The 22296-nt window shown below is 53.5% G+C and overlaps 1 protein-coding gene across 1 annotated transcript in view; it reads left to right on the forward strand.

Moving 5' to 3' along the window:
- The window catches only part of SZT2 (seizure threshold 2 homolog (mouse)), a 64778-nt gene that overhangs the window by 37153 nt on the left and 5329 nt on the right, over positions 1-22296 (forward strand). The window contains exons 22-69 of the mRNA XM_011945543.1: positions 225-319; positions 564-687; positions 790-954; positions 1039-1243; positions 1523-1638; positions 1760-2006; positions 3223-3364; positions 3530-3622; positions 3768-3846; positions 3950-4243; positions 4407-4548; positions 4721-4828; positions 4916-4979; positions 5170-5355; positions 5726-5893; positions 5971-6058; positions 6184-6255; positions 6444-6645; positions 7835-7934; positions 8647-8776; positions 10620-10772; positions 10855-10957; positions 11044-11149; positions 11240-11351; positions 12149-12267; positions 12379-12543; positions 12815-12899; positions 13062-13223; positions 13323-13490; positions 13896-14029; positions 14663-14829; positions 14954-15051; positions 15136-15268; positions 15450-15580; positions 15706-15806; positions 15880-16056; positions 16257-16524; positions 16626-16705; positions 16790-16915; positions 17035-17234; positions 19305-19395; positions 19590-19670; positions 19753-19827; positions 20362-20575; positions 20950-21103; positions 21253-21375; positions 21483-21888; positions 22016-22132. Of these exons, the coding sequence (XP_011800933.1) occupies positions 225-319; positions 564-687; positions 790-954; positions 1039-1243; positions 1523-1638; positions 1760-2006; positions 3223-3364; positions 3530-3622; positions 3768-3846; positions 3950-4243; positions 4407-4548; positions 4721-4828; positions 4916-4979; positions 5170-5355; positions 5726-5893; positions 5971-6058; positions 6184-6255; positions 6444-6645; positions 7835-7934; positions 8647-8776; positions 10620-10772; positions 10855-10957; positions 11044-11149; positions 11240-11351; positions 12149-12267; positions 12379-12543; positions 12815-12899; positions 13062-13223; positions 13323-13490; positions 13896-14029; positions 14663-14829; positions 14954-15051; positions 15136-15268; positions 15450-15580; positions 15706-15806; positions 15880-16056; positions 16257-16524; positions 16626-16705; positions 16790-16915; positions 17035-17234; positions 19305-19395; positions 19590-19670; positions 19753-19827; positions 20362-20575; positions 20950-21103; positions 21253-21375; positions 21483-21888; positions 22016-22132 (6869 nt within the window). The remainder of the gene's footprint in view (positions 1-224; positions 320-563; positions 688-789; positions 955-1038; positions 1244-1522; positions 1639-1759; positions 2007-3222; positions 3365-3529; positions 3623-3767; positions 3847-3949; positions 4244-4406; positions 4549-4720; positions 4829-4915; positions 4980-5169; positions 5356-5725; positions 5894-5970; positions 6059-6183; positions 6256-6443; positions 6646-7834; positions 7935-8646; positions 8777-10619; positions 10773-10854; positions 10958-11043; positions 11150-11239; positions 11352-12148; positions 12268-12378; positions 12544-12814; positions 12900-13061; positions 13224-13322; positions 13491-13895; positions 14030-14662; positions 14830-14953; positions 15052-15135; positions 15269-15449; positions 15581-15705; positions 15807-15879; positions 16057-16256; positions 16525-16625; positions 16706-16789; positions 16916-17034; positions 17235-19304; positions 19396-19589; positions 19671-19752; positions 19828-20361; positions 20576-20949; positions 21104-21252; positions 21376-21482; positions 21889-22015; positions 22133-22296) is intronic.

Consider the following 22296-nt stretch of genomic DNA (forward strand, 5'->3'; position numbering starts at 1 on the left):
AGGCTGCCTTCTTGAGTGAGGTGCTGCGGCGGACCTGCCATGTTCCAGGTGAGTTACCCACATCCTCCTGACACCAGACCCTGGCCCAGCCCTTTTCCCCCACCCTCACAGGGTGGTTTCTGTCTTTGAGTTTTGGCCTTCCTCTTCCTCCCCCTTTCTTCAACCCAGAGTCCCACCTCTCTGCTGGCTCTGCCCTCTTTCACTCATCTCTACCCCGATTGTAGGTGCCGAGGGGCCACTACTGGGAGTTCATGGGATCCTGAAGGAGCAAGCATTCGGCAGCACCCAGGCCACAGGAGACTCTGCTGTTACTTCCTTGGTCAGCACTGATTCTTCTCCACGAGCCCTTGTCACACTGACCTCCTTCTAGCACCACATCTTCAGGCCCCAACCTTCTACCGCCAGTGAGACTAAATGGCATCTGCCAATGACAGAATGCCGTCATTTTCCATTGTCCTGGATCTTTCAAGCTGTACCTAAGATGAGTCAGCGCTAGGGTGGAGGAGTGAAACCGGCTGGACGTTTGCTTATAGATTGCTCTAATTTCTATTTTTCTCTTACAGAGAGTAGGTCTTCCTGAAACTCTGAAGCCTCTCATCTCTGCCCAGCCCCCTCAGTGGCGCTGCCATGCAAGGCTTGTGAACCCCCAGCATGTGTTTCTGACTTTTCTCCCAGCTACCTTCTCAGGTGCCAGCCACTGACCTCCTCACGAACCCCCTCAGATACAAACCCCTGAGCTCCCGCACCAGCCCATCAGGCAGCTCTGATTTATCGTCTCATTTTCTTCAGATGTCCAGCGTCTGGCTGCCTGTGGCCTGGAGGGACCCCCTCAAGAGGAGACAAAGCCTAAGTGTGGGGACTGGAGTGGGGCTCCCCGTCTGAGAGATCTAGAAGGAACTGGAGTCAAAGCTACAAAGTCCCCAGTCCCTGTTCTCAGTGTAACCCTGGCTGATGGTAAGGCTGCTGACTCAAGGTGGGCAGGAGTGGGAGTGGGAAAGAGACAGGGCTGGAAGACCACATGACACCTTTTCTTCACAGACAATGCCCAGAATCAAGGAGAGCTAAGCCCACCCTTCCATCGAGACTTACAGGCTTACGCTGGGCGTCAGGCTTCCCAGACTGAGAGTACAGATGGTCCCCGGACCCGGTGTCCTGTCTACATCTACAGCTGTTCACTGGAAGCGCTGAGGGAACAAATGGTTGGCATGCAGCCCCCTCAGGCGCCCCGAGACCTCATCTTCCGGTGAGTGCCTTCAGTGTTGACCCATGTCCTCGCCGGGCCGTGGCTCCCAGCCAAGAAGTAAGTACACACTAATGGGCATGGGCAGGTAAGTTGCCACATCCTGCTGGCTCCTTGCTTGATTTCCCTCAGCAAACCCTTGAACTTGTTAGGCCATGAATACACTTGATATGTGTCTGTGGATGATCCATTGGAGTATAGATGGCTAATGAATCTGGGCTAATGAATCTGAGGTATCACTTAAAGGAATTAGTCAAGCTCCATTTTCCCTCCCCTTCCTAGGACTCAGTTCCTTGACCACCCCTCCCCATCCTCAGCCTGGATGGAGCCCCGGTACAAGGAGGCAGCTAACCATTGTGCCCTACTGCAGGAGCATGCACAGCGGTGCTATGTCCGTGGTGAGCAGGAGGGTGGTGGGAGGGAGGAGTGGGGCCCTGGGGGATATACACGCATTACAGGGTGGGGACTGGAGAGGCCATTCCAGAGCTTGAGCCTCATGGCCCCTTCCACTTCCATCAGGGCTATACCGCAGCTTGCAGCAAGCACAGAGTGTGACCTCCCAGGATTTGCTGACAGCGGTCGATGCCTGTGAGGAGCTACTACAAGAAGTAGACATCACTCCATTTCTGCTTGCACTGTGTGGCCACACTTGGGGTTTGCCTCATGCACCCCCAAGCCCTGGGCCTCTCAGCCCCGGGCCCTTCAGCAGCAGCATGGAGGAGGGTGCTGAGCCTCGGGAACGAGCTATCCTAGCTTCTGAATCCAGGTTAGGATTGTACTTGAATGATGGATAAGGAGGTACACAGACCAAGTCCCTATAAACAAGGACCTTCCAGTCCAGGGGAATGACTGTCCAAGGTAGTATCTAAGCACCTGAGAAGCAGTAGTGCTTTGTCGCCAGCTCGCTGACTGCCATGCAGCCTTCCTCCCACATTTGGCACAGGCAGCAGTCTCCCTCCCAGGCTCTCCCCATCTCCCCTGCTTTGATGTTGAGTGATGAGCTGAGTCAGGGATAGGGAGTCCCCTGGTGCTAACCTTGAAAGTAGAGACTTGTTCTGAGGACATCCACACAATAGTAGGAATCTCCCCAATCTGTGAATTTCATGGGGGCCAAAACTGTATTTTGCTTACTGCTAAGTCCCCAGCTCACCTTAGGGGCTCAACAGGTCGCTGTTGAAGGGAGGAAGAGGAGGAGAGAAGGAGAAAGGCAAGCAGGCAGACAGCTATGGGTCTAGCATCTGCAGTGGGTTAGCACTGGGGAAACAGAAGAACCAGAAGGACGGATATGCTGATGACTCCTAGGTTGGAACTCCAGTCCAGTTCTCTCTTTGGAGCTCTAGATACCCACTTTTCATGCACCGCAAATGAATGCATTTTCTTCCCACTAACCCTTGATTCTCCACCTTTTTTCTTCATTCATGGTGAAAGATATCACCCTCAACCTAGTAATCCAAGTCAGAAAACTGGGAGTTATCGCTACTCTGTTTCATAGAAATCCCCATCCATTAAGAAATGTGAAAATTAAGGCCAGGTGCAGTGACTCACTCCTGTAATCCCAACACTTCAGGAGGCTGAGGCGGGAGGATCACTTGAGCCCAGGAGTTCAAGACCAGCCTGAGCAACCAAGGGAGACCTTGTTTCTATAATAATTCAAAAATTAGCTGGGCGTGGTGGCACATGCCTGTGGTCCCAGTTACTCAGAAGGCAAGCAGTGATGGCACCACTGCACTCCTACCTCAGCAACAGAGTAAAAGCTGTCTCAAAAAAAAAAAAAAAAGGAAAGAAAAAAGAAAAAGCAATATGGAGGTTAGAGCCAAAATGTGTATGTTGGTTCTCCTTGCCTCTTTCACCACCCATGCCATTATGCTAAGCACTCTTCCTATGGACAAAAAGGCTTCCTGTGCTGCTCCCTAGTTGGGAGGCAGGCTTCTTCAGAACTTGGTGGTTCTTAACACTTCAACATCCTTACCCCAACCATTCAGCATAGAGACCGAGGACCTAAGCGAGCCTGAGTGTCAGAGCACCCGTGTCCCTGGCAATCCAGACCCTGGGCCAGAGATCTCTCTGACAGATGTCTGCCAGCTCAGAGGAGAGGCCCATGGTGCCCTTCATAGCGTCATCCAGGTGGGAAGCTTGGGCGAGGGTAGAAGAGGTGTAGAGTCCTGCCTGTGCAGAGGGACAGGATTCTCTCCTGGGTTGGTGGTATGCATGTGTCCTGCCCTAGGGTAGGGAGTAGTGTCTTGTTGAGGGGTGGCTGACATTCTAACCTCCTTCTAAACCCCATAACAGGAGAAGTTCCTAGAGATAAGTCATCTCCACTTCCGCACAGTGCCTTCCAATCCCCACTACTTCTTCTATTGCCCTCCATCCAGCAGGCGAGAAGTGAGTGGCTCTCTTCCTTACCTCTCTTGTGCTCTCAACCCACAGCCCCAGAGGCCCACCCAGACCCTCTTGAGTCTTGGTTCCCTGAGACCTGGATGTTGCTCTTGTCTTGCCTTAGATCAAACTATCTCTTTCTTTTGCCTAGGATGAGGGGCCTCGGGACACCGTAGACAGAAAAATCAGTGACCTGGAGTTTTCAGAGGCTGAGCTTATGGGAGAAGAAGGTGTGTGGGCAAATGAGTCAAGGTGGGGAAGGCTGGTTCACACCGAGATTCAGGGGCCTCCACTGCCAGCCTCTCCCATTGACCACGTGACATGCACTACTAGGAGACACATCTGCCTGCTGTGTGGTCACTGAGAGTGACCCAGAGCTAGAGGTAGAATACCGGGAGAGCCGTGAATCAGACCTGGGGCCTGCTGGGCTAGACTCTGCTTCGCTGTCAGATGTAGACACTGTGAATCCTGATGAAGACTCCTTCAGTATCTTGGGGGACGACTCACCCACTGGGCCTGAGAGCCTCCTGCACGACCTGCCCCCACTCTTCCTGCACCTCACGTGCTCCGTGCGGCTACGTGGGCAGCACAGCTCAGTACCTGTGTGCAGCCTGCCTACCTGCCTGGGTGAGTTTGAGGCAGCCCAGGGGAAAGCCAAAGGTCCTGAAACAGCCTGCCTGTGTGGGAGTGGAGGGGAGCCTAGGGGTTATGTTTTTTAACACTTAGAACTTGGAATCTGTGCTTATCTTAGAGCAGCCCTCAGCAACTGCTAACTTTCCTCCTCTCCCAGGCCAGGTGCTTTCCAGTCTGGAGGGCCCCCCCGTTGGAGGCCGAGTTCCCTTGAGGGACCTCAGTGTGACTCTGGATGTCTTCGTGCTGACCTTGCCCCTGGAAGTGGAGCTCCCCACGGCCTCAGACCCTCAGCACCACCGGTGTGGCAGCAAATTTGGTGGGAGGTTTTGGAAGGGGGGTAGGGGGACCACTGAGGGAATCGAGAGCACTTGGGGACTAAAGAGACCTTGAGGAGTCCAAGAAAGGAGTGAGGAGGAGGCCCTGGTAGGATAGTAGCTCCTGACCTTTGACTTTTGTTCCCACCCTGTTCAGGTCAACATCTGAAAGCAGTGCTTCATTCCCACGATCCCCAGGGCAGCCATCATCTTTAAGGTCAGATGATGGCCTAGGGCCCCCAGTGCCACCCCCAGAGGAGGAGAGGTACTTCCTTATCTCCCTCTCAGAGTCCATTACTCCTTTTCAATTTCATTTTCTGGAAACTAGTATCTTAACCTTTCTTCCAATTAGGCACCCAGGACTATCCAATTTGGCCACGCCCCACAGACTGGCTATTGAGACCACCATGAATGAGGTGAGCCCCTCACCCCCAACACTGCAACTGATTCCCTTTCCATCAGGTGAGTAAGATAAGGTACCCCCTTTGTTCTGGGATAGAAGTGAGACATCTCTCAGTCTGTGAGACAAAGTATCTTCTAGTCTGGGTTGAGGGGATGCCCAAGGAAGCAAGGGAGGTGCCCTTGTCACTTGCTGTCTAACCGTAGATCCGCTGGTTGTTGGAAGATGAGATGGTGGGGGCACTCCGAAGAGGGGGCATCCCCCAGAGCCCTGCCCTGCACCGCGCAGCTGCCCATATCCATAGCTCTCCTGGACGCTCCACCTGCCTTCGCCAAACTCTGCCACTGAGTTTTGTATTTGGGCCAGAGCGTTCCCTCACACAATTCAAGGAGGTAAGTTGCCCTCAGAACACTGCAGGGTCACCTTGGGGCCCGTCCTTCCCTGGGTCCCAGGCACAGGACTGGAAGGCCCTCTGTTAGTTCGAGCTCATAGAGTTACCCCTCCTGTCTCCCTACTGACCACATCGTCTGCCCTCACCCCTGTGCTTGGCAGCCCAACTCAGTGGAAAGAAACCCAGCTCCCAACCTGGTCACTGCTCCTGTTGAACCTTAGGCAAGTCACTGAACCTTTTCTTACCTCAGCAGTGGGGATGCCAGCATCTGCTTTACCAGGTAGTTAGGAGCGTCTCATGAGGAAGTGTAGCTCACCATGTGTAGGGAGGGCTGCCCTGCCTAAACTGTGATCTTGGCTCCTGCTCTCTAGGAGTTTCGTCGCCTCCATCTCCCTGGCCATGTTCTTCTTGAAGACCCTGACAGTGGCTTCTTCTTTGTGGCAGCTGGCCAACAGCCAGGTGGGTCCCATGGGGAGCCTTCTTCAGCAGCCTGGGCTTGGCACAGTCACGAGGACAGGGCTGAAGGCATCGAAGGGGAGGTGAGTCTCACCTGGGAATGGAGGGGGGTGGTGGGTGTGTGGGGCCTATACCTCAGTCCTGACTTCCTATTTCTCAGACCCTGACAGCCAGCCCCCAAGCACCTGGGTCCCCAGAGGATTCTGAGGGTGTCCCCCCCATCAGCCTGCCCAGCATGCCACAGGGAGGTAAGAGAGGACTTGGGCCGCAAAGTCTGGGGGCCAGGACTAGATCCCTGACCATGCTTCCATTTTTGGAGGGAGGCCCTAGACAGGATTGAGAGAGGCTCCAGGCATATTCCTTCTCTATCCAGGGAGTCAGCCTGGGCCCAGCCGGGGACTAAGTCTCATGTCCAGTCAGGGCAGTGTGGACTCAGACCACTTAGGTAAGCTGGGGGGAGGGGTGAAGGACTCTAAGCTGATGGGAGGTGGGCTTAGGGCTGCACTGGGAAAGGTCTGGGCAGGAGGCATCAGAAGGGACTAATCTGAAGTGCATCAAGCTGGATGCACCTGGAGGATCAGGTGAGTCAGGCCCAGCTTCGGATGGTATTGACCTTCAGTGCATCTGACACAGGTTATGATGGTGGCAGCAGTGGCTCAGACAGTGAGGGTCCCAATGACACCCTTGGTGAGAAGGCCCCCTTCACATTGCGGACTCCACCTGGGCCAGCACCTCCACAGCCTTCACTCTCAGGCCTCCCTGGGCCCTGCCTGCCTGACTTCTGGCTCATTGTCCGGGTCCTGCAGGACCGTGTAGAAGTGTATGCACATGCACGGTAAGTAGAAGCCAGGGCCTGCACCCTCACGCTCCCATTAACCTCTTCTCTCTGCTCCCACAGTACCTCCCTCCAGTGTTAGAAGTAAGACTTGGGACTGAGAGCTTGGGTAGAGATCCAACTTGTATTCTTAGGTTGGTGGCTCCTAATCACTTTCCACATCTTACAGCTAAGATCACATTCAACTGTCTTATAGGAGTCAAAAAGCTGAAGGATTTTGGCTTCTAGCTGAGCATTAACAACATCTAAGGTTCACAGCAGCTTCAGAAGTTCATGTATAAAAATAAGGCATAATAAGGCTGGGCGTGGTAGCTCACGCCTGTAATCCCAGCACTTTGGGAGGCCGAGGCAGGCGGATCACTTGAGGTCAGGAGTTCGAGACCAGCCTGGCCAACATGGTGAAACCCAGTCTCCATTAAAAATACAAAAATTAGTTGGGCGTGGTGGCAGGCGCCTGTAGTCCCAGCTAATTGGGAGGCTGAGGCAGAAGAATCTTGAACCTGGGAGGTGGAGGTTGCAGTGAATGAGATTGTGCCACTCTACTCCAGCCAGGGCAACAGAGCAAGACACTGTCTCAAAAAAAATAATAAGGCATAATAGCTAATATTTATCAGGTGCATACTGTGTGGTAGGCACTGTTCTGGTGCTTACATGAATCCACTCATTTATCTACATAACAACCCTATGGCGTATTAATATCCTTACCATTTGGGTGAAGAAACTGAAGCACAGGTCAGTTAAATACTTGCCCAAGGCCATAGTAAGTGACAAAGCCTGGATTCCTGCATAGGCATCGGTTTACTATTGCTGTCATCTCAGAGGTGGGTGGGATGTGCAGGGTAAGGTGGGGTTGAGAAGAAAGGAAAACCACCATTCTGACGAAGACTTGAGAAGAAAGAAGAGGTGCATAGCATAAAGGAGCCTCAGTGTGGTGCCCATATGGGAGCTGGTGAAGCAAGTGTGGAGCCTCGGCATCCAGAACTGCTCTTGAGAATTCCGTCTCTTCCATTTCCCACCAAGTTTACCTCTGTCCAAGCCTGCTCCCTTTTCATGGTTTCCCTTGGCCCCACCTCCATGACTTTCCCTCCCCTTCGTGATACATATAACTGCAGTTACGTCATATATACATATCATGCCATTACATATAACTCCTCACTGCAGTTCTGGTCAGATTATCCTTCCTTCCCAGGAGCCTGATTCGGGAGGATGGGGGGACAGGCACTGAGTGTCGCCACCTGCAGCAGCTCCTGGTGAGGCGAGTTGGGGAAATCTGCAGGGAGGTCAACCAGGTAAGGGGCAGGACTCTCCAGGCCCTGAGACAGAAGAGATGAGAACCAAATTTCTAAGAACTTGGTTTTCAGAGGCTATTGGTCCATTTCAGAATCAATAATTATGGAAAGACTTTGACTCCCCCAGTTAGTAGGATGCTGTTTCTCCCCCAGCTCCCTACAACCTTGGGAGTGCTCCACAACCCACCCCCAGTAACAGTGGGTTACTCTCTCAAACCATCCCAGTAACCATGAGATACTCCCTCTCATTGCACTGTGCTAGCATTAGTGATATACTAGTGACCCAGACAGAGGGACGCTGTAACTCTGTGGAGTTTGTGTAGAATGGGGGACAGCTGAACAACTGAATTACACAACTTATTTCAATTACAATTGTGAAGAATCCTAGAAGGAACAGTAGAAGCTGCTATGAAAGCATGTAACAGGAATCTGACCATCTGAAGTATCAGGGGAAGCTTCTTAGAGGAAGTGATTTTTAAGCTGAGACCCGAAGGATGGTGAAGAGATTCTGGCGCTAAAGGGGCAAGTGTCCCTGACTGAGAATCACTCTCAGAGGCCTGAGCTCTGACCTCTCAGTGATGACTGATACTCTTGTTGACCTCCAATCCCCAGTGATAGTGGTCATTTTCTCTGGCATTTGATCACCCCTGACCACCACCACCCACTTAGGAGGAGATATTTCCGTTCCCTGACCTCGTGCTCCTTCTCCCAGCGACTGCTTCTTCAAGACCTTCATGACAGCCACGTGTGTAACTCTCTTCTGGTGGCTGAGAGTGAAGAAGATCTGTGGCGCAGCGAGACTCCCTTCCACTCCCGTCAGCGGGCACCACTGCCCAGTGATGGTGAGATCCCACCCACGAGCCTCCCTCACAAGGCAGTGCTGCTGCCCTTTCTTTTACTGAATACTCTGGTGAAAGCTGAGGGCAGAGTCCTCATTACTTGGTCATCAGTGCCAGGTACTAGAGAGAGAGCAAGAAGGATGGGACAGGAAAGGATCACTGAACTTGGCTGCTGAACGTCATTGGCTGATGAACGTCAGTGATTTTCATGGAAGTACTTTCAGTAGAGAGATGGGAATAGAAGGCAGATGAAATTAAAAGTGAAAGAGGGTGATAGGTGGGGCAGAGAATAACTACTCTTGCAAGTAGCTTGGCAGGAAGACAGAAAATAGATACGGCAGTAACTAAAGGAAGATGGGGGCAAGGAAGGAGCTTTAAAATAAAGTAGAGACTTGAGCGTGTTTATATTCTATAGGGAAAGAGCCAGTGGAGAGGGAGAGGTTGAAGAATACAGAAGAGGAGAGATGATTGAAGGGGCATCAGGCCATGATCCGTCTTCCTAAGAGCCTGCCTCTGCCTGGCCCTGTCTCGTTACCCAGAATGACCGTCTTTCCCTGGCAGGGAAATAGACAGGAATGAAGAGTTTGGGGGAGTGAGGACAAGCAGGCCAGTTCCCATGTAAGAGAAATCCAGAGGGGAGGAGCCTGAAGGCCAGTAGAATTGGCCTTCTAATTGGCTGTTCCTCCAGACAGGCAGCCACAGGACTGCTTTGGGATTTCCGGTCATGGTAAGGGAACACGATAATCCATTCGAGATAGTAACTGAAGTCTCAACATTTCTCCCTTCTCTTACTCCTGATAACCTCTCACACAAATGGATGGAGGACAAGCTGAACCATAACATTCCTTTGCAGTTCTTCTCTGGTTTAAAAGTAAAATCAGACTACTCATTATTTTTAACATTCTCAGCAAGTCTGTAGACAAATGTTTCTGACATCTGTAGGAGAGTGCATCTCTCAGCATATGCTGGGATCTCCTCCTTATCAAAGCAGAGTCCCCATAATTAGTGGACTCCCATGGTTTCGAAGGCATCTTCTGCAAATTGAAGATGCGCTAGGACAGGCGAACACTTTTACTTCAAAATGACTTCCGGCAGCCTGAGATGTAAGACCAGTCAGAACCCAGACACAGCCCTTCCTCATTTTAGTCTCTCCAGAATTTTTCCCTGAAACCCTTAGCAACCAGCATTCCATTCCAGAGCCTCTGCCTCTACACAGAAACTGCAGCCTCGTGGGTAGCCTGTGTGCTGTTCACACTTGACAGCGGCTTCTCTGAGAGCAAAACTGCCACTTTGATCCACCACAAGGCTCCCTGGAAACCTGAAAAGGGTCAAAGGAGGCATTGTACTGTGGCCATGGGCTCCTGTGTACTGCCACACTACCCTTTGGGTTTGTTGGCGCTTCTGTCCTCTAAAGCCCAGGACACAGTTTATCCCTCCTCTGCAGCTGGCGTGCATAAGCAGCCATACCCTTTTGGTTTTAATGAGGTTACTGTTGGAACTCCCCGGAGGACATAGTGCTACAGTGCTACTGACACATATGACAGGGTCAGAATCTTTTGGCATGATCTTGAGGATTTCCTCATGCTTTGTCTGCCTTGTTACCTCTCCTTAGCTCCTTCTCTAAGTCTCCTTGAGATACTTTTAGAAGCCTTTGTGTTATGACCTGTGTTCCTAAGGGCATGTGTCTGCCTGGCCCTGTTGTGTTACCCAAAATGATCATCATTTATCTGCAGTAATCAGGGACAGGTCTGGAGGAGAGGGCAAGTATGCCAGTTCCCAGGTGAGAAGTCTGTGGAGGGCAGAGGGTGGCGTGTCCCATTTCTAATCCCTGCTCCCCTTCCCCCAGATTATGCTGCTGATGAGAGCTGTGCGCCCCGAGGGTACCTGGCAGCCACAATGCAGTTTGTCCCTGGCCATTTCTCCTGTGATGTTGTGTGGGGAACTGTGATCCGAGTCCATTCACGCCTCAAAATGGGACCCAGCATGGGGGTCTCTCGGGGTATGTGATTGGCATGACAGGGCAGGTGAGCATTGGAAGGATCTGGAAAAGGCAGTCTCCTGAGCCCATGTTACTTCCCCAGCCATCCAGGCCCTGCGCTCTGTGCTCAATGCCTTCTCTGTGGTGAACCGGAAAAACATGTTTGTTTATCAGGAACGAGCAACGAAGGCTGTGTACTATCTTCGGTACGTGGCCCTTGGAAGGTGGGTAGGGCATGAGTTAAGGATGGCATGGGAGGAGGCATGTCCAAAGACATGCTGCTCTCTCCCAGGCTCCTGGAGACATCCTGCAGTGACCGACCATGGAAAGGGGATGCGTTGCCCCCTTCCCTCGCTCTGTCCCGAAGCCAAGAGCCCATCTACTCTGAGGAAGCCTCGGCATGTATCACTCCCACTGCCTGATGCCCCTGTGTGCCCCTTGCATTTTGCTCTCTGGAGCCAGGACCCTGACCACAGTTTTCTCTATAGGGTCCTCGTTCTCCCTTAGACATGGCCTCCAGCCGCAGTTCAGATGCTGCTCGTCCTGTGGGCCAAGTGGACAGACATATCCAGCTGCTGGTCCATGGTGTTGGGCAGGCAGGTAAGGTCTGAGGAGGGGGTAGGGGAGTGGCCACATGAGGCTCCAGAACCCTCTGGGACTTCTCTTAGAACCTTGCAAACATTACACTGAAGTTATGTAACAGTTGCAGCCCAAGACCTGGCACATATTAAGTGAGCCATAAATATTAGCTGGAGGCTCCAGACCCTCTGGGACTTCTCTTAGAACCTCGTATTACTCCGCCCTGGGCCCCTCCTCTAGTTCCTGCTGTGCTCAGGGCTTTCCACAAGCAGGAGCTGCATGGGAAGGGACTGGCTTCTGCCATGTTCAGGGATAGGACTGCAGTTGATTGAGGCGCAGCTTGGGGAAGGGGAGCTGGGGTGACTGGAGAACTGGTGGTGCCACCGGCTTGATACCAGACTGGGTTCGGGGTGAAGAGGATGGTTATTTGTGATATATTTTGCCCGAGGTGTTCAGTAGGCAACTGGATTTTCCAGCTAATATCTATAGCTCAGTTAACATGCTGGTCTTGGGCTGAGACTGTTAAATAACTTCTAGTGTAATTCTTGCAACAAACTTATGAGGATGATGCTATTATAATTCTTATTTTATGGATGAAGGCGCTGAGGTTTTGAGAGTAAAACTCAAAAAGTATCCACAGTCACATAGTGAGTAGCTTGGCAGAATTGGAACCTAGTGCTGGCTACCTCCAGAGCCCGCATTCGTAACACTGCCTCTAGTATACAGGGAATTGTTTTGAGTTTGGCATCTTAGGGTTGCTATGGGAGTAGCTGGTTCCTCTACCAGTGTCCCCACCTTCCCACCATGGCTGTGTCAAGGTCCTGAGATCACGGATGAGCTCGTGCGAGTTCTGTGTCGGCGCCTGGATGAGGCCACACTGGATGTCATCACAGTCATGCTTGTTCGGAACTGCAAGCTAACACCAGCTGATGTGGAGGTCAGCTCCCCTCCAGGCACCAGCATCCTTCCCAGACTCAGCCACAGGTGCTGGGACAGTCTAGGCTGGAACTTCTGCATTCAGCTCTGCCCTCTTCTTCCCACTCTGCAGTTCATCCAGCCCCCTGGAAGTCTCCCCTCAGAGGTGCTGCATCTGGCCCTACCCACGTCCTGCAGGCCCTGGCTTCCAGCCCTGGCGTGGTACCTACGGCAGAACTTGCTCATCTTCCTGCACTCTCCCAAGTACACAGATAGCAACAGCCGGAACCACTTCCAAGTGAGATTGCACTCATCTCTCTCCACACTCATGTGCACCCCTGCCGCCTGCCCCACGCACACCCTTACTGACTCTTTCCTACAGATACCACTATATGTACCTTTGTCCATGGACCTGGGTATACCCGTGCCCCCTGGGGACCATTATTACCCACCTGTGTCTTCTCGTGCTCCCATGTCTACCTGCACCATGTTCCCCACTGTGGGCACCCATCCCTGAGGGTTTTGTCCATTTGCTTGGTCTTAGTGCTCTGTGGCTGTTCTTTCCCCAGCATCCACTCCCACCACAGGGTGGCCTCCCTGACTTGGACATCTACTTGTATAACAAGCCTGGTGGACAGGGCACTGGGGGCAAAGGTATGGTGCAGGGCACGGGCCTGTGGCACCACCAGGTGAGGGAAAGCCTTTTGTCATCTTGTTGCTGAGAGGACCTTTCCCAGGCTTGCAGCTGAGTGGAGGGTCTTGGGAGGGGTGGTCTGCAAGTCCCACAGCTGAACCTTCCTATGGATTTCTACCCAGGGGTTGCCTGCATCACTCTAGCCTTTGTGGATGAAGGAGGGGCCCCCTTGTCAGTGGCGTTGTGGCCCCCCTCCTCTCCGGGACCCCCAGACCCACCGCGAGAGGAGGAATTTGAGCAACTGACCCAGGTCATCCGCTGCCCGGTTGTGGATGGTTCTTCAGGTGGGACAGCTTGGTCAGAGGATGAGGTGTTCAGTTATTGCTGTGGGAGGTAAGGGTAGTGAGTAGAGGGGGATCTAGGGTCCCCTGTTCTCCTTCCAGCTCAGAATGGGGCCCCACGGCTTCGACTGGATGTGTGGGAAAAGGGGAACATCAGTATTGTGCAGCTGGAGGAGAAGTTCCGAGGAGCAGCTCGCCAGGCCCTGGCCGATGCCATCATCGAGCTTCAGCTGCTACCAGCTTCACTATGTACAGAGGACACACCCCCAGGTACGCAAGTCAAGAGGTCCTTGGGGTCCAGAGAATGTCACAGATCCAGGCAAGACAGTGTGGCAGGTGCGGGTACAAAGATGGGGTTTAGGGGAAGCATGACAGAAAACTACTACATCAGAATCACTTACTTACAGTTGTCCATGAGCTTGTCTGTGCATCATCCAGGTGCTACACTGGCAGCAGTGAATGGCTGCAGCTGCTCACCCACTTAGACAGGGCTGTTGCATCAGAAGCTCACTTCATACTAACACATGCGGCTGCACACTATCAGTTGTATATACTGTCATTCACTGACAGGTAGACGTAGGAGGCAGGTCACTGTCATACCAGTCTTGAGATTCAGTTTTCTGGAATGGGGATTGATGATCAGTGATGGGTGTCTGTAATATCTGGTGTCCACAGGAAGTCTCAGGAACGGATCGTTGGAAACTAGGAACTCTGCAGGCCGAGCTAGCACCTTTCCCCCTGCCCCTGTCCCTGGGGAGCCTGTGACTCCACCCAGCAAAGCTGGCCGGCGTAGCTTCTGGGATATGCTGGTAATGGGAGGAAGTGGTTAAGTGGGCATCTACCTTTCTGCCTGCCTCCTAGCTCCTCTTACACTCCCTCCTGCCTGCCAGTCCCCTATAGGCCTTGCCACAGTCTCCTTCCATATAAAACTGCTCTGTCCTGCCAGACACCATGGCATGTACCTTTAGTCCCAGCTCCTCAGGAGGATGGAGTAGGAGGATTTTGCTTCAGGCCGAGAGTTCAAGGCTGTAGTATGTTGTGATCATGCCTATTAATGGCCACTGCACTCCAGCCTGGGCAACATAGAAACACTCTCTTAAAAAAACAAAGCAAAAACTGCTCTGTCTTTTGGACTAGAGTTTGCAGAATGTGGCAGTTCTCACTGATGTAGAGGGAGCCTTAACTTACTATGTACCTTCACTTCCATTTTTCTTGTCGGATCCTCACAACAGCTTGCAAGATAAGTAGAGCTTTTACAGTGAGGAAGGTGAGGCTCAGGAAAGTTAAGTAACCTGCACAGGGCTCCTTAGCCTGCCCTTGGGGAAGCTAGGGTCTGAACCCAGACCTCTGAGTCCTCCTAGCTCACTGCTGTTCCATAGTGCCTCCATCCCACACCTTTCCTCTTCCCAGTAGCCCTTCCTCATTCACTGCATTGCCCCCAGAGTAAAACAGAATGTGGGGATTTGGGTTCCCCCAAAACAACTGATGACATTGTCCTGGATCGGCCAGAAGACACTCGGGGCCGGAGGCGTCACAAAACCGAGAGTGTTCGGACTCCCGGTGGAGCTGAGCGGGCACCGGGCTCAGATTCTGGAGCCCAGAGACAAAGGTGTGTGTGTGGTGGTATTTTGCCCTGGGAGAGTATGGCTGTGAAGTCACAGATGGGCCGTGGTCTGTATAAACATACAAGTCTCATGTATGGACATGAGGCTCTTACTCCCACTGTCTTTCAGACGCCGGACCACACAGCTAGAAGAGGGTGAGGTGGGGACCCTTCATCCTGTGTTTGCCCGTGCTGCTCGGCGCTGGATGGAGTTTATGGTTCAGATTGGTGAGACCCCAGCCTCCCCTCCCATCCCTCAACCCCAGCCTGGTCTCCATCCTGCAGCTCCATAGTGACTCCTCTGCCTCCCAGGTTGTGCCTCAGTGTCCAGAAGCTCCACCCACATGGTGTCCCGGTTCCTCCTTCCATCCATCCTGTCTGAGTTCACCGCACTAGTCACCTCAATGGCTGGAGACACCAGTGTCCGCATCTTTGAGCAGCGTTTGTGAGTGTAGATCCTATAGAATTGAAGGGAACTCCCCTAAACTTGCTAAAAGCTGGGCCTATAGGAAGCCAAACCTGAGGAAACTGAGCTAGGAGAGGTGGAAACAAGGCCCAGGGAGGTGAAGACTAGGCCAGGGAGTGGTGTCATGGATGGCCTTTCTGTCTGCCCTCCCTTTCAATAGGGGTTCGGAGCCAGAGATCTTCAGCCCTTGTTCCCCTGGGCAACTGGGCCCGTCTCCCCGCCCTGCAGCTGAGCGGCGTCTGCTGCTACTGGGAAGGAACTTCTTGCAGTGGAGGAGACCAACACAGCAGGGTGAGGGCATGGCCTGTGGGGTAGGCTAAGAGTAACTGGTGGGGTCTCCAACCTTGCAGAGGGGAGGGTGGGATCAAGGGGGATCTGTTCCCAGGCCTCTGTTGTGCCCCTCCCCCACCCTGTAGCTGCCAAAGCCATGCAGCGCTTCGAGCCAGGAGGTGATGGGAGCTCAGGGCGAAATGCTCCCCGGCAGAGGCTCTTGCTACTGCAGGTCGTGGACAAGAAGGTAGATATGGGGCCAGGGACTGGGTGGGAAGAGGGGTTCCATAATCTCACTGACCCTGATCCCCGACCTCCAGCTACAGCTGCTGACCTACAACTGGGCTCCAGACCTGGGGGCAGCATTGGGCCGAGCACTGGTTCGCCTGGTGCAGTGGCAGAATGCACGAGCCCATCTCATCTTCTGCTTACTCAGCCAGAAGCTTGGACTCTTCCATCATTATGGCCAGTTGGACTTCCCCGTGCGAGACGAAAAGGTGCCTGCTGCTCTGGCTCTTCCTATAGTTTTGGCTACTGAGGGGTCAGTTAAAGGAAAAACCAGCTCAGAAGCTGGAAAGATGGGACAGACTGAGGGCAGAGGTAGTGGGGAGGGAGAATCTGAGAGAGGAAGCCATGGGATGAGAGAGAGGGTCCGAGGGCAAAGGCTGTGAACCCATTGCAATGCTCCGTGTCTCAGGAGCCAAACCCATTCCTGCTGCCAACCATGGAAGTGGAGACCCTCATCCGGAGTGCAAGTCCCCCACTGAGCCGTGAGCAGGGCCGGCTGAGTGGGTCCTCTCGTGGTGGGGGTCCCCTTCCCCTGGACACATTCCCCTTTGACGAGGCCCTAAGGGATATCACGGCTGCCCGCCCCAGCTCCATACTTGGTCCTGTGCCCAGACCTCCTGATCCTGTCACCTACCATGGACAACAGTTCCTAGAGATCAAGATGGCAGAGCGCAGAGGTGAGGGTACTGGGACAGGTAGCAGGGACAGGAAATCTGTAGAGTCTGGGAGGAAGCGGGTGACAATGCCTGGGGCTATTATTAATGCCTTCAACCCTCAGAGCTGGAGCGCCAGATGAAGATGGAAAACCTGTTTGTAACCTGGCAGCAGCGTTCTACTCCAGCCACCATGCCCATCAGTGTGAGTGACCCCAGCTTGCATCTTCCTCGAGGATCTGTGATCCTGCCCTGTCACTGCTCCATGCTCACTGCCCTGTTTCCCCAGGCTGGAGAGCTGGAGACCCTGAAGCAGTCATCCCGCCTGGTGCATTACTGTGCAACAGCCATGCTCTTTGACCCAGCTGCCTGGCTGCATGGGCCCCCAGAGACCTCTGGACTCCCTGAGGGGCAGGTGAGGCTGACTCCCAGACTTCTAGGAGACCTTTGCTTACCCCACAGTGACCCCCCTCTTCCATCCCCAGCAGGATGGTTGACGGTGGGGAGAATCTTTCTTGATCTTTACTCTCACAGCGGCGCCATCGCCCTGAGTCAGGGTCTGGGAGCCGAGAGGCCCCCACAAGCTGTGAATCCTTGGATGTGTCGCCCCCGGGAGCCCGTGAGGAGCCTTGGCTGAAGGAGCTGAGCTTGGCTTTCCTGCAGCAATATGTGCAGTATCTGCAGAGCATAGGTTTTGTGCTGGTACCGCTGCGGCCCCCCTCACCTGCCCGCAGGTGAGCCCGTCCCTGCTTTCCCTTCTGTCTTCTCCTGCACTGCAAGTGAGGCCCCACAGGCCCTTCTTCCTTTTGCAAGGTCCTATGTTGACAACTCGGGCTGGGCCCGTGCGTGTTCATCCCACCAGGCTCGCACACGTGTGAGGGTTTTGGATACTTTCACACAGCCCTCGGACGTGTCCTGCAGACCTTGAATGCTTTGTGGAACTCATGATGACACTTGTACACAGAACTGTGTCCATTCTCACAAAGCTCATGCCCACACATGTCTTGTACACTTACACGCTTGCATACATCCCCCCATGTGAATTTTTTTTGGAGATGGAATCTCGCTCCGTCGCCTAGGCTGGAGTACAGTGGCGTGATCTCGGCTCACTGCAACCTCCACCTCCTGGGTTTGAGCAATTCTTGTGCCTCAGTCTGCCAAGTAGCTGGGATTACAGGTGCACAGCACCCTGCCTGGCTAATTTTTTGTATTTTAGTAGAGATGGGGTGTCACCATGTTGCCTAAGCTGGTCTTGAACTCCTCAACTCAGGCAGTCTGCCCACCTCAGCCTCCCAAAGTGCTAGGATTATAGGTGTGAGCCATTACGTCCGGCCTGCACATGTGAATCTTGTACATACTCCTAAGCCTCTGGATCTAGGCCTTAATGATTCCTGTCCTGATCATCCCACTGACCTCTCCTGAGATTTGATGTGGTTCTTGGCCCAGGGAAGTCCTTTTCTCACCAAGGACCTCTATGCTAGGCCTACTTGCATCACTGTCCTCAGTCTGTTCTTGGTCATGTTCACCCACTGGCCAGTACTGACAGGTCTGAGTCTTGGGAAGTAGGCAGCCCCTCTGTCACCACCTCCATTTCCCCTGAGCGCAGGGACAACTCTGCAGCCACCTTTTCATCCACCATTAAATCTCAGATTCCCATGGTTGTGGCCCGTGCTCTATGTTCCTCTCCAGATTCTGTGTTCCCTGCCCTTTCCCAGTAGCTGTATGCGAAAAATGAGCTGTTCACCTTACACACAGCTACTTTTGTGTTTCCAGATTTGTGAGTTTATCAAGGCATGTTCTCCTTCCTCTGTTTTCAGTTAGAACCTTTTCAAGCCAGTAGTCCAGAAAGCCAGTTCTAACTCTCCCATGTTTCTCTGCCCAGCTCTCCACTACCCAGGTTTCCCTCTCTTCCAGGCATTAGGAAGAGAAGGCGTGCCTGCCTCTCCTATGATCCCATCTCAGGGGCCAGACTGGCCCTCCTACCCTGGGGAGGAGCTGCACAGCTTGCTGCCTTGACAGTTCCCAGCTCTAGGAGCTTCTCTAAAGGACTTTAATTTGCACACTTGCCATCAGTTATGCTCTTCCCCCGAAATCTGAATTCCTTTTTAAAACAAGACACTGAGTTAAAAAAAAAAAAATGTTTCTGCAGCAAAATTTAAAACCAGGCCTTCCCTTCCCACCAGTCTTTAACAATCACTAAGTCTTGTCCCAGTTTCCTTGAGGTTTAAATGGGACACTTTTTCCGCCAGAGGTTTTGACCCCCAGCAAGAATTCTGGCATTCTAGAGCCCCTTGGCGTGAGTGGGTCCCTTCTTCCCAGTCCTTCCCCTGCTTCCCTTCTCCCCTATCCTTTGCACTAAACTGTGATGAGCAATATGCCTCTTAAAGCCTGGAACTGCCATCCCCCAATCAAAAGACAGCAGCTTTTCCCTCTCAGAGGAAGATAACCTAACCAGGCATCAAGCATCTCCTTGAATTTTCCTAATCAAATCGTAGACATGCATCACCCTCCCCCTTCTCTCTCCTGCCCAGCACGCACCCTCTCAGTAGCAGAGAGGCTTAGACTCCACCTCCCTACTGAGCACTGTTTTTGCCTCCCTTGAAGCAGCAGCTGCTGTGGAGAAAGCCCGGCCCTGCAGTCTAGACCTGGACTCCAGGCCCAGCCTTGCCACTCACAGTGGCACCTTTGTGGGCCTGTTTCCTCCCCTGCAAAATGATTCCATGTAAAACGGATTCTGGGTCTGATCACTGTGACTGCATGCCACTTGCCTGCCTCATCCTCTTGTCCCTCCTCCTCTTCTACAGCACCAGCCGGCCACGGGCCATGGCTATCCTTGGAACAGAGGGTCGAGGCTCCTTCTCCTGCCCTAAAACCAAGACTGATGGGAGCCCCAAGGTAACTTGTCATATAATGGTAAAGTTACTGATGCTGAATTACTTTCCCACGGCCTGAGGTCATTGACCCTGAGTGATGTACCGAGGTCACTGATCCCAGACTGACACCATTAAAGTCAGGGTCCAGGGGACTTCCACCCTACTGATTCGAGGCTAGTGAGCCCCCAATCCTTGCCCCGTTTTTCCTTTCTTCAGAGTACTAGCTCTCCAGTAACCACCTACCACCTGCAGCGGGCACTGCCTGGGGGCATCATCCTCATGGAACTGACATTCCAGGTAAGCAGGAGGAGCACTGAGTGGAGAGAGCCAGACCCACCTGTCTCTTGCCTTCCTGATCTCATCTTCACCTTCCCTCCAGGGCTGTTACTTCTGTGTCAAACAGTTTGCCCTGGAATGTTCCCGAATCCCAATGGGGCAGGCTGTCAACTCACAGGTATGTGGATGAGGTGTAGGCACAGTCAGTGCACCCCAGTGTCCTGTGGGCAGCATAGCTCCATGTCCCATTTGCCGGGCAGTAGAGTAATGCAGTGGGCAGGCTGGCCTAGTGACTGATCCAGTGCTGTGGCCTGGCTAGGTCAGTGCTCATTCTGGTGAGCTGCATTCACTACCAGGCTGACCCTGTCGGTCATCCAAAGTGTGTTCAGCTGTAGCCCTGAGGCAGCACAGTGCCTGGTCTGGCCTGTCGTCATCTAGGGTCTGTGGCAGACCCTAGTGGAATCTGGGATACAGCAAAATGGCCCAGTTTCTCAAAATGGCTCTAGTTTCATGGAAGTAGTTACAATACAGTATGAAAAAGGGAGGCTAGAATGAGGAGGCCTTTCCACAGAAACCATTCTGGCAAAGGGCATTCCACTGGGCCACAGCAGCAGAGGAAAGATTGCACTTCTTCCCGCGGAAGGAGGGAAACATGTATTGGGCAGCCAATGCAGCCACACCCTAACCCTGTCTCCTGCTGCCGCCTCCCCAGCTGTCTATGCTGTTCACAGAGGAGTGTGACAAGGTGCGGGACCTGATGCACGTGCACTCGTTCAGCTATGACTTCCATCTGCGCCTTGTGCACCAGCACGTGCTAGGCGCCCACCTGGTGCTGCGGCACGGCTACCACCTCACCACCTTCCTGCGACACTTCCTGGCCCACCACCCCGACGGACCCCACTTCGGCCGCAATCACATTTACCAAGGTCAGTGCCCAAGGGCAAGCCAGTGAACCCAAAAAAGAACAGGCCACAGGTGCCTCCAGGTCAGGGCTGGTGGAACCACCTCCCTGGACAGGTGGTCCCATGTTGTTAATTACCTCATGTCACACATATCATGTCCCCATGTTTCTGTCCTGTGTCTTTCTTACCAGAGTTTGGACCCCATGTCACATGTTCCCTGCCCTCTGAGTTACTTTTGTCCCATCTCAGTGTTCCACAGGAATGCAGGAGCTCCTAAGGAAAGCAGACCCACTCTACCTGCCAGTCAGAGCTTTAAAGACTCCCATCCCTGTGCCCCACCAGATCAGTGTGTCTGTCCTAGGCTTAGTGTCTGCTGTCTCCTGTTACTTACCCCTCAGGGACGTTGGAGCTCCCCACACCACTCATCGCTGCCCACCAGCTGTACAACTACGTGGCTGACCATGCCAGCTCTTATCACATGAAGCCATTGCGAATGGCCCGGCCAGGGGGCCCAGAACACAATGAGTATGCCCTGGTGTCGGCATGGCACAGGTAAGGCTGGGAGGGGCATCCAGCATGCACGCTGCAGGAGCTGGGGCTGGGACATACTTGCAGTAGGGAGACCCGTGTTTTCTTGGGCAGGGTGAGGTTTGTTTCATTAGAACACCAGAGTTGACATCTCCCCAACCTGTCCTTCACAGCTCTGGCTCCTACCTGGATTCTGAGGGACTTCGCCACCAGGATGACTTTGATGTGTCTCTGCTTGTCTGTCACTGTGCTGCACCCTTTGAGGAGCAAGGAGAGGCTGAGCGGCACGTTCTGCGGTCAGCAGATCCCCTACCTTGAACACGCCCATTTCCCAGCCTGCCCCGCCCTGCCCTGTGTGTCTCTTGCTGTGACCACCACTCTCCTGCCCTGCTCCCCACCCCAGGCTACAGTTCTTCGTGGTGCTCACCAGCCAGCGAGAGCTCTTCCCCAGGCTCACTGCTGACATGCGCCGCTTCCGGAAGCCACCCAGACTGCCCCCTGAGCCAGAGGCTCCTGGGAGTTCAGCTGGCAGCCCTGGGGAGGCCTCAGGGCTCGTTCTAGCGCCAGGACCGGCTCCTCTGTTCCCACCACTGGCTGCAGAGGTGGGCATGGCACGGGCACGACTGGCTCAGCTGGTACGGCTGGCTGGAGGGCATTGCCGTCGGGACACCCTTTGGAAGCGCCTCTTCTTGCTGGAGCCACCAGGGCCTGATCGACTGCGGCTAGGGGGGCGCCTGGCTCTGGCAGAGCTAGAGGAGCTCCTAGAAGCAGTCCATACCAAATCCATTGGGGACATCGACCCCCAGCTGGTAAGGGACTGTGGGCTCCCGAAAGAGCTGGGATAGATGCCAGGAATTCCACTGGCAGCCAGGGCAGAGAGCACAGGAATCTGAGGTGACTGGCACAGAAGACTCAGGCCTGTGGCTCCTCCCCCAGGACTGCTTCCTATCCATGACAGTCTCCTGGTACCAGAGCCTGATCAAAGTTCTCCTAAGCCGCTTCCCCCAGAGTTGTCGCCATTTCCAAAGCCCAGACTTGGGAACTCAGTACCTGGTAAGTCCCCTTGAGCTTACTCTGAAAAGGGAAACATAGCAGAAATCCTCACCAGACAGATGCACCCCTCAGCCTGACCAAACAAGCTCTGCTCTGGAGGCCTAGACAGAATGGAACTCCACAGATACATGTAAAACCCTTCCAGTACCGGGCGTCGAGCTACA

The sequence above is a fragment of the Colobus angolensis genome, unplaced genomic scaffold, assembly GCF_000951035.1.
Source record: "Colobus angolensis palliatus isolate OR3802 unplaced genomic scaffold, Cang.pa_1.0 Scaffold106, whole genome shotgun sequence".
NCBI classification, from domain to species: domain Eukaryota; kingdom Metazoa; phylum Chordata; class Mammalia; order Primates; family Cercopithecidae; genus Colobus; species Colobus angolensis.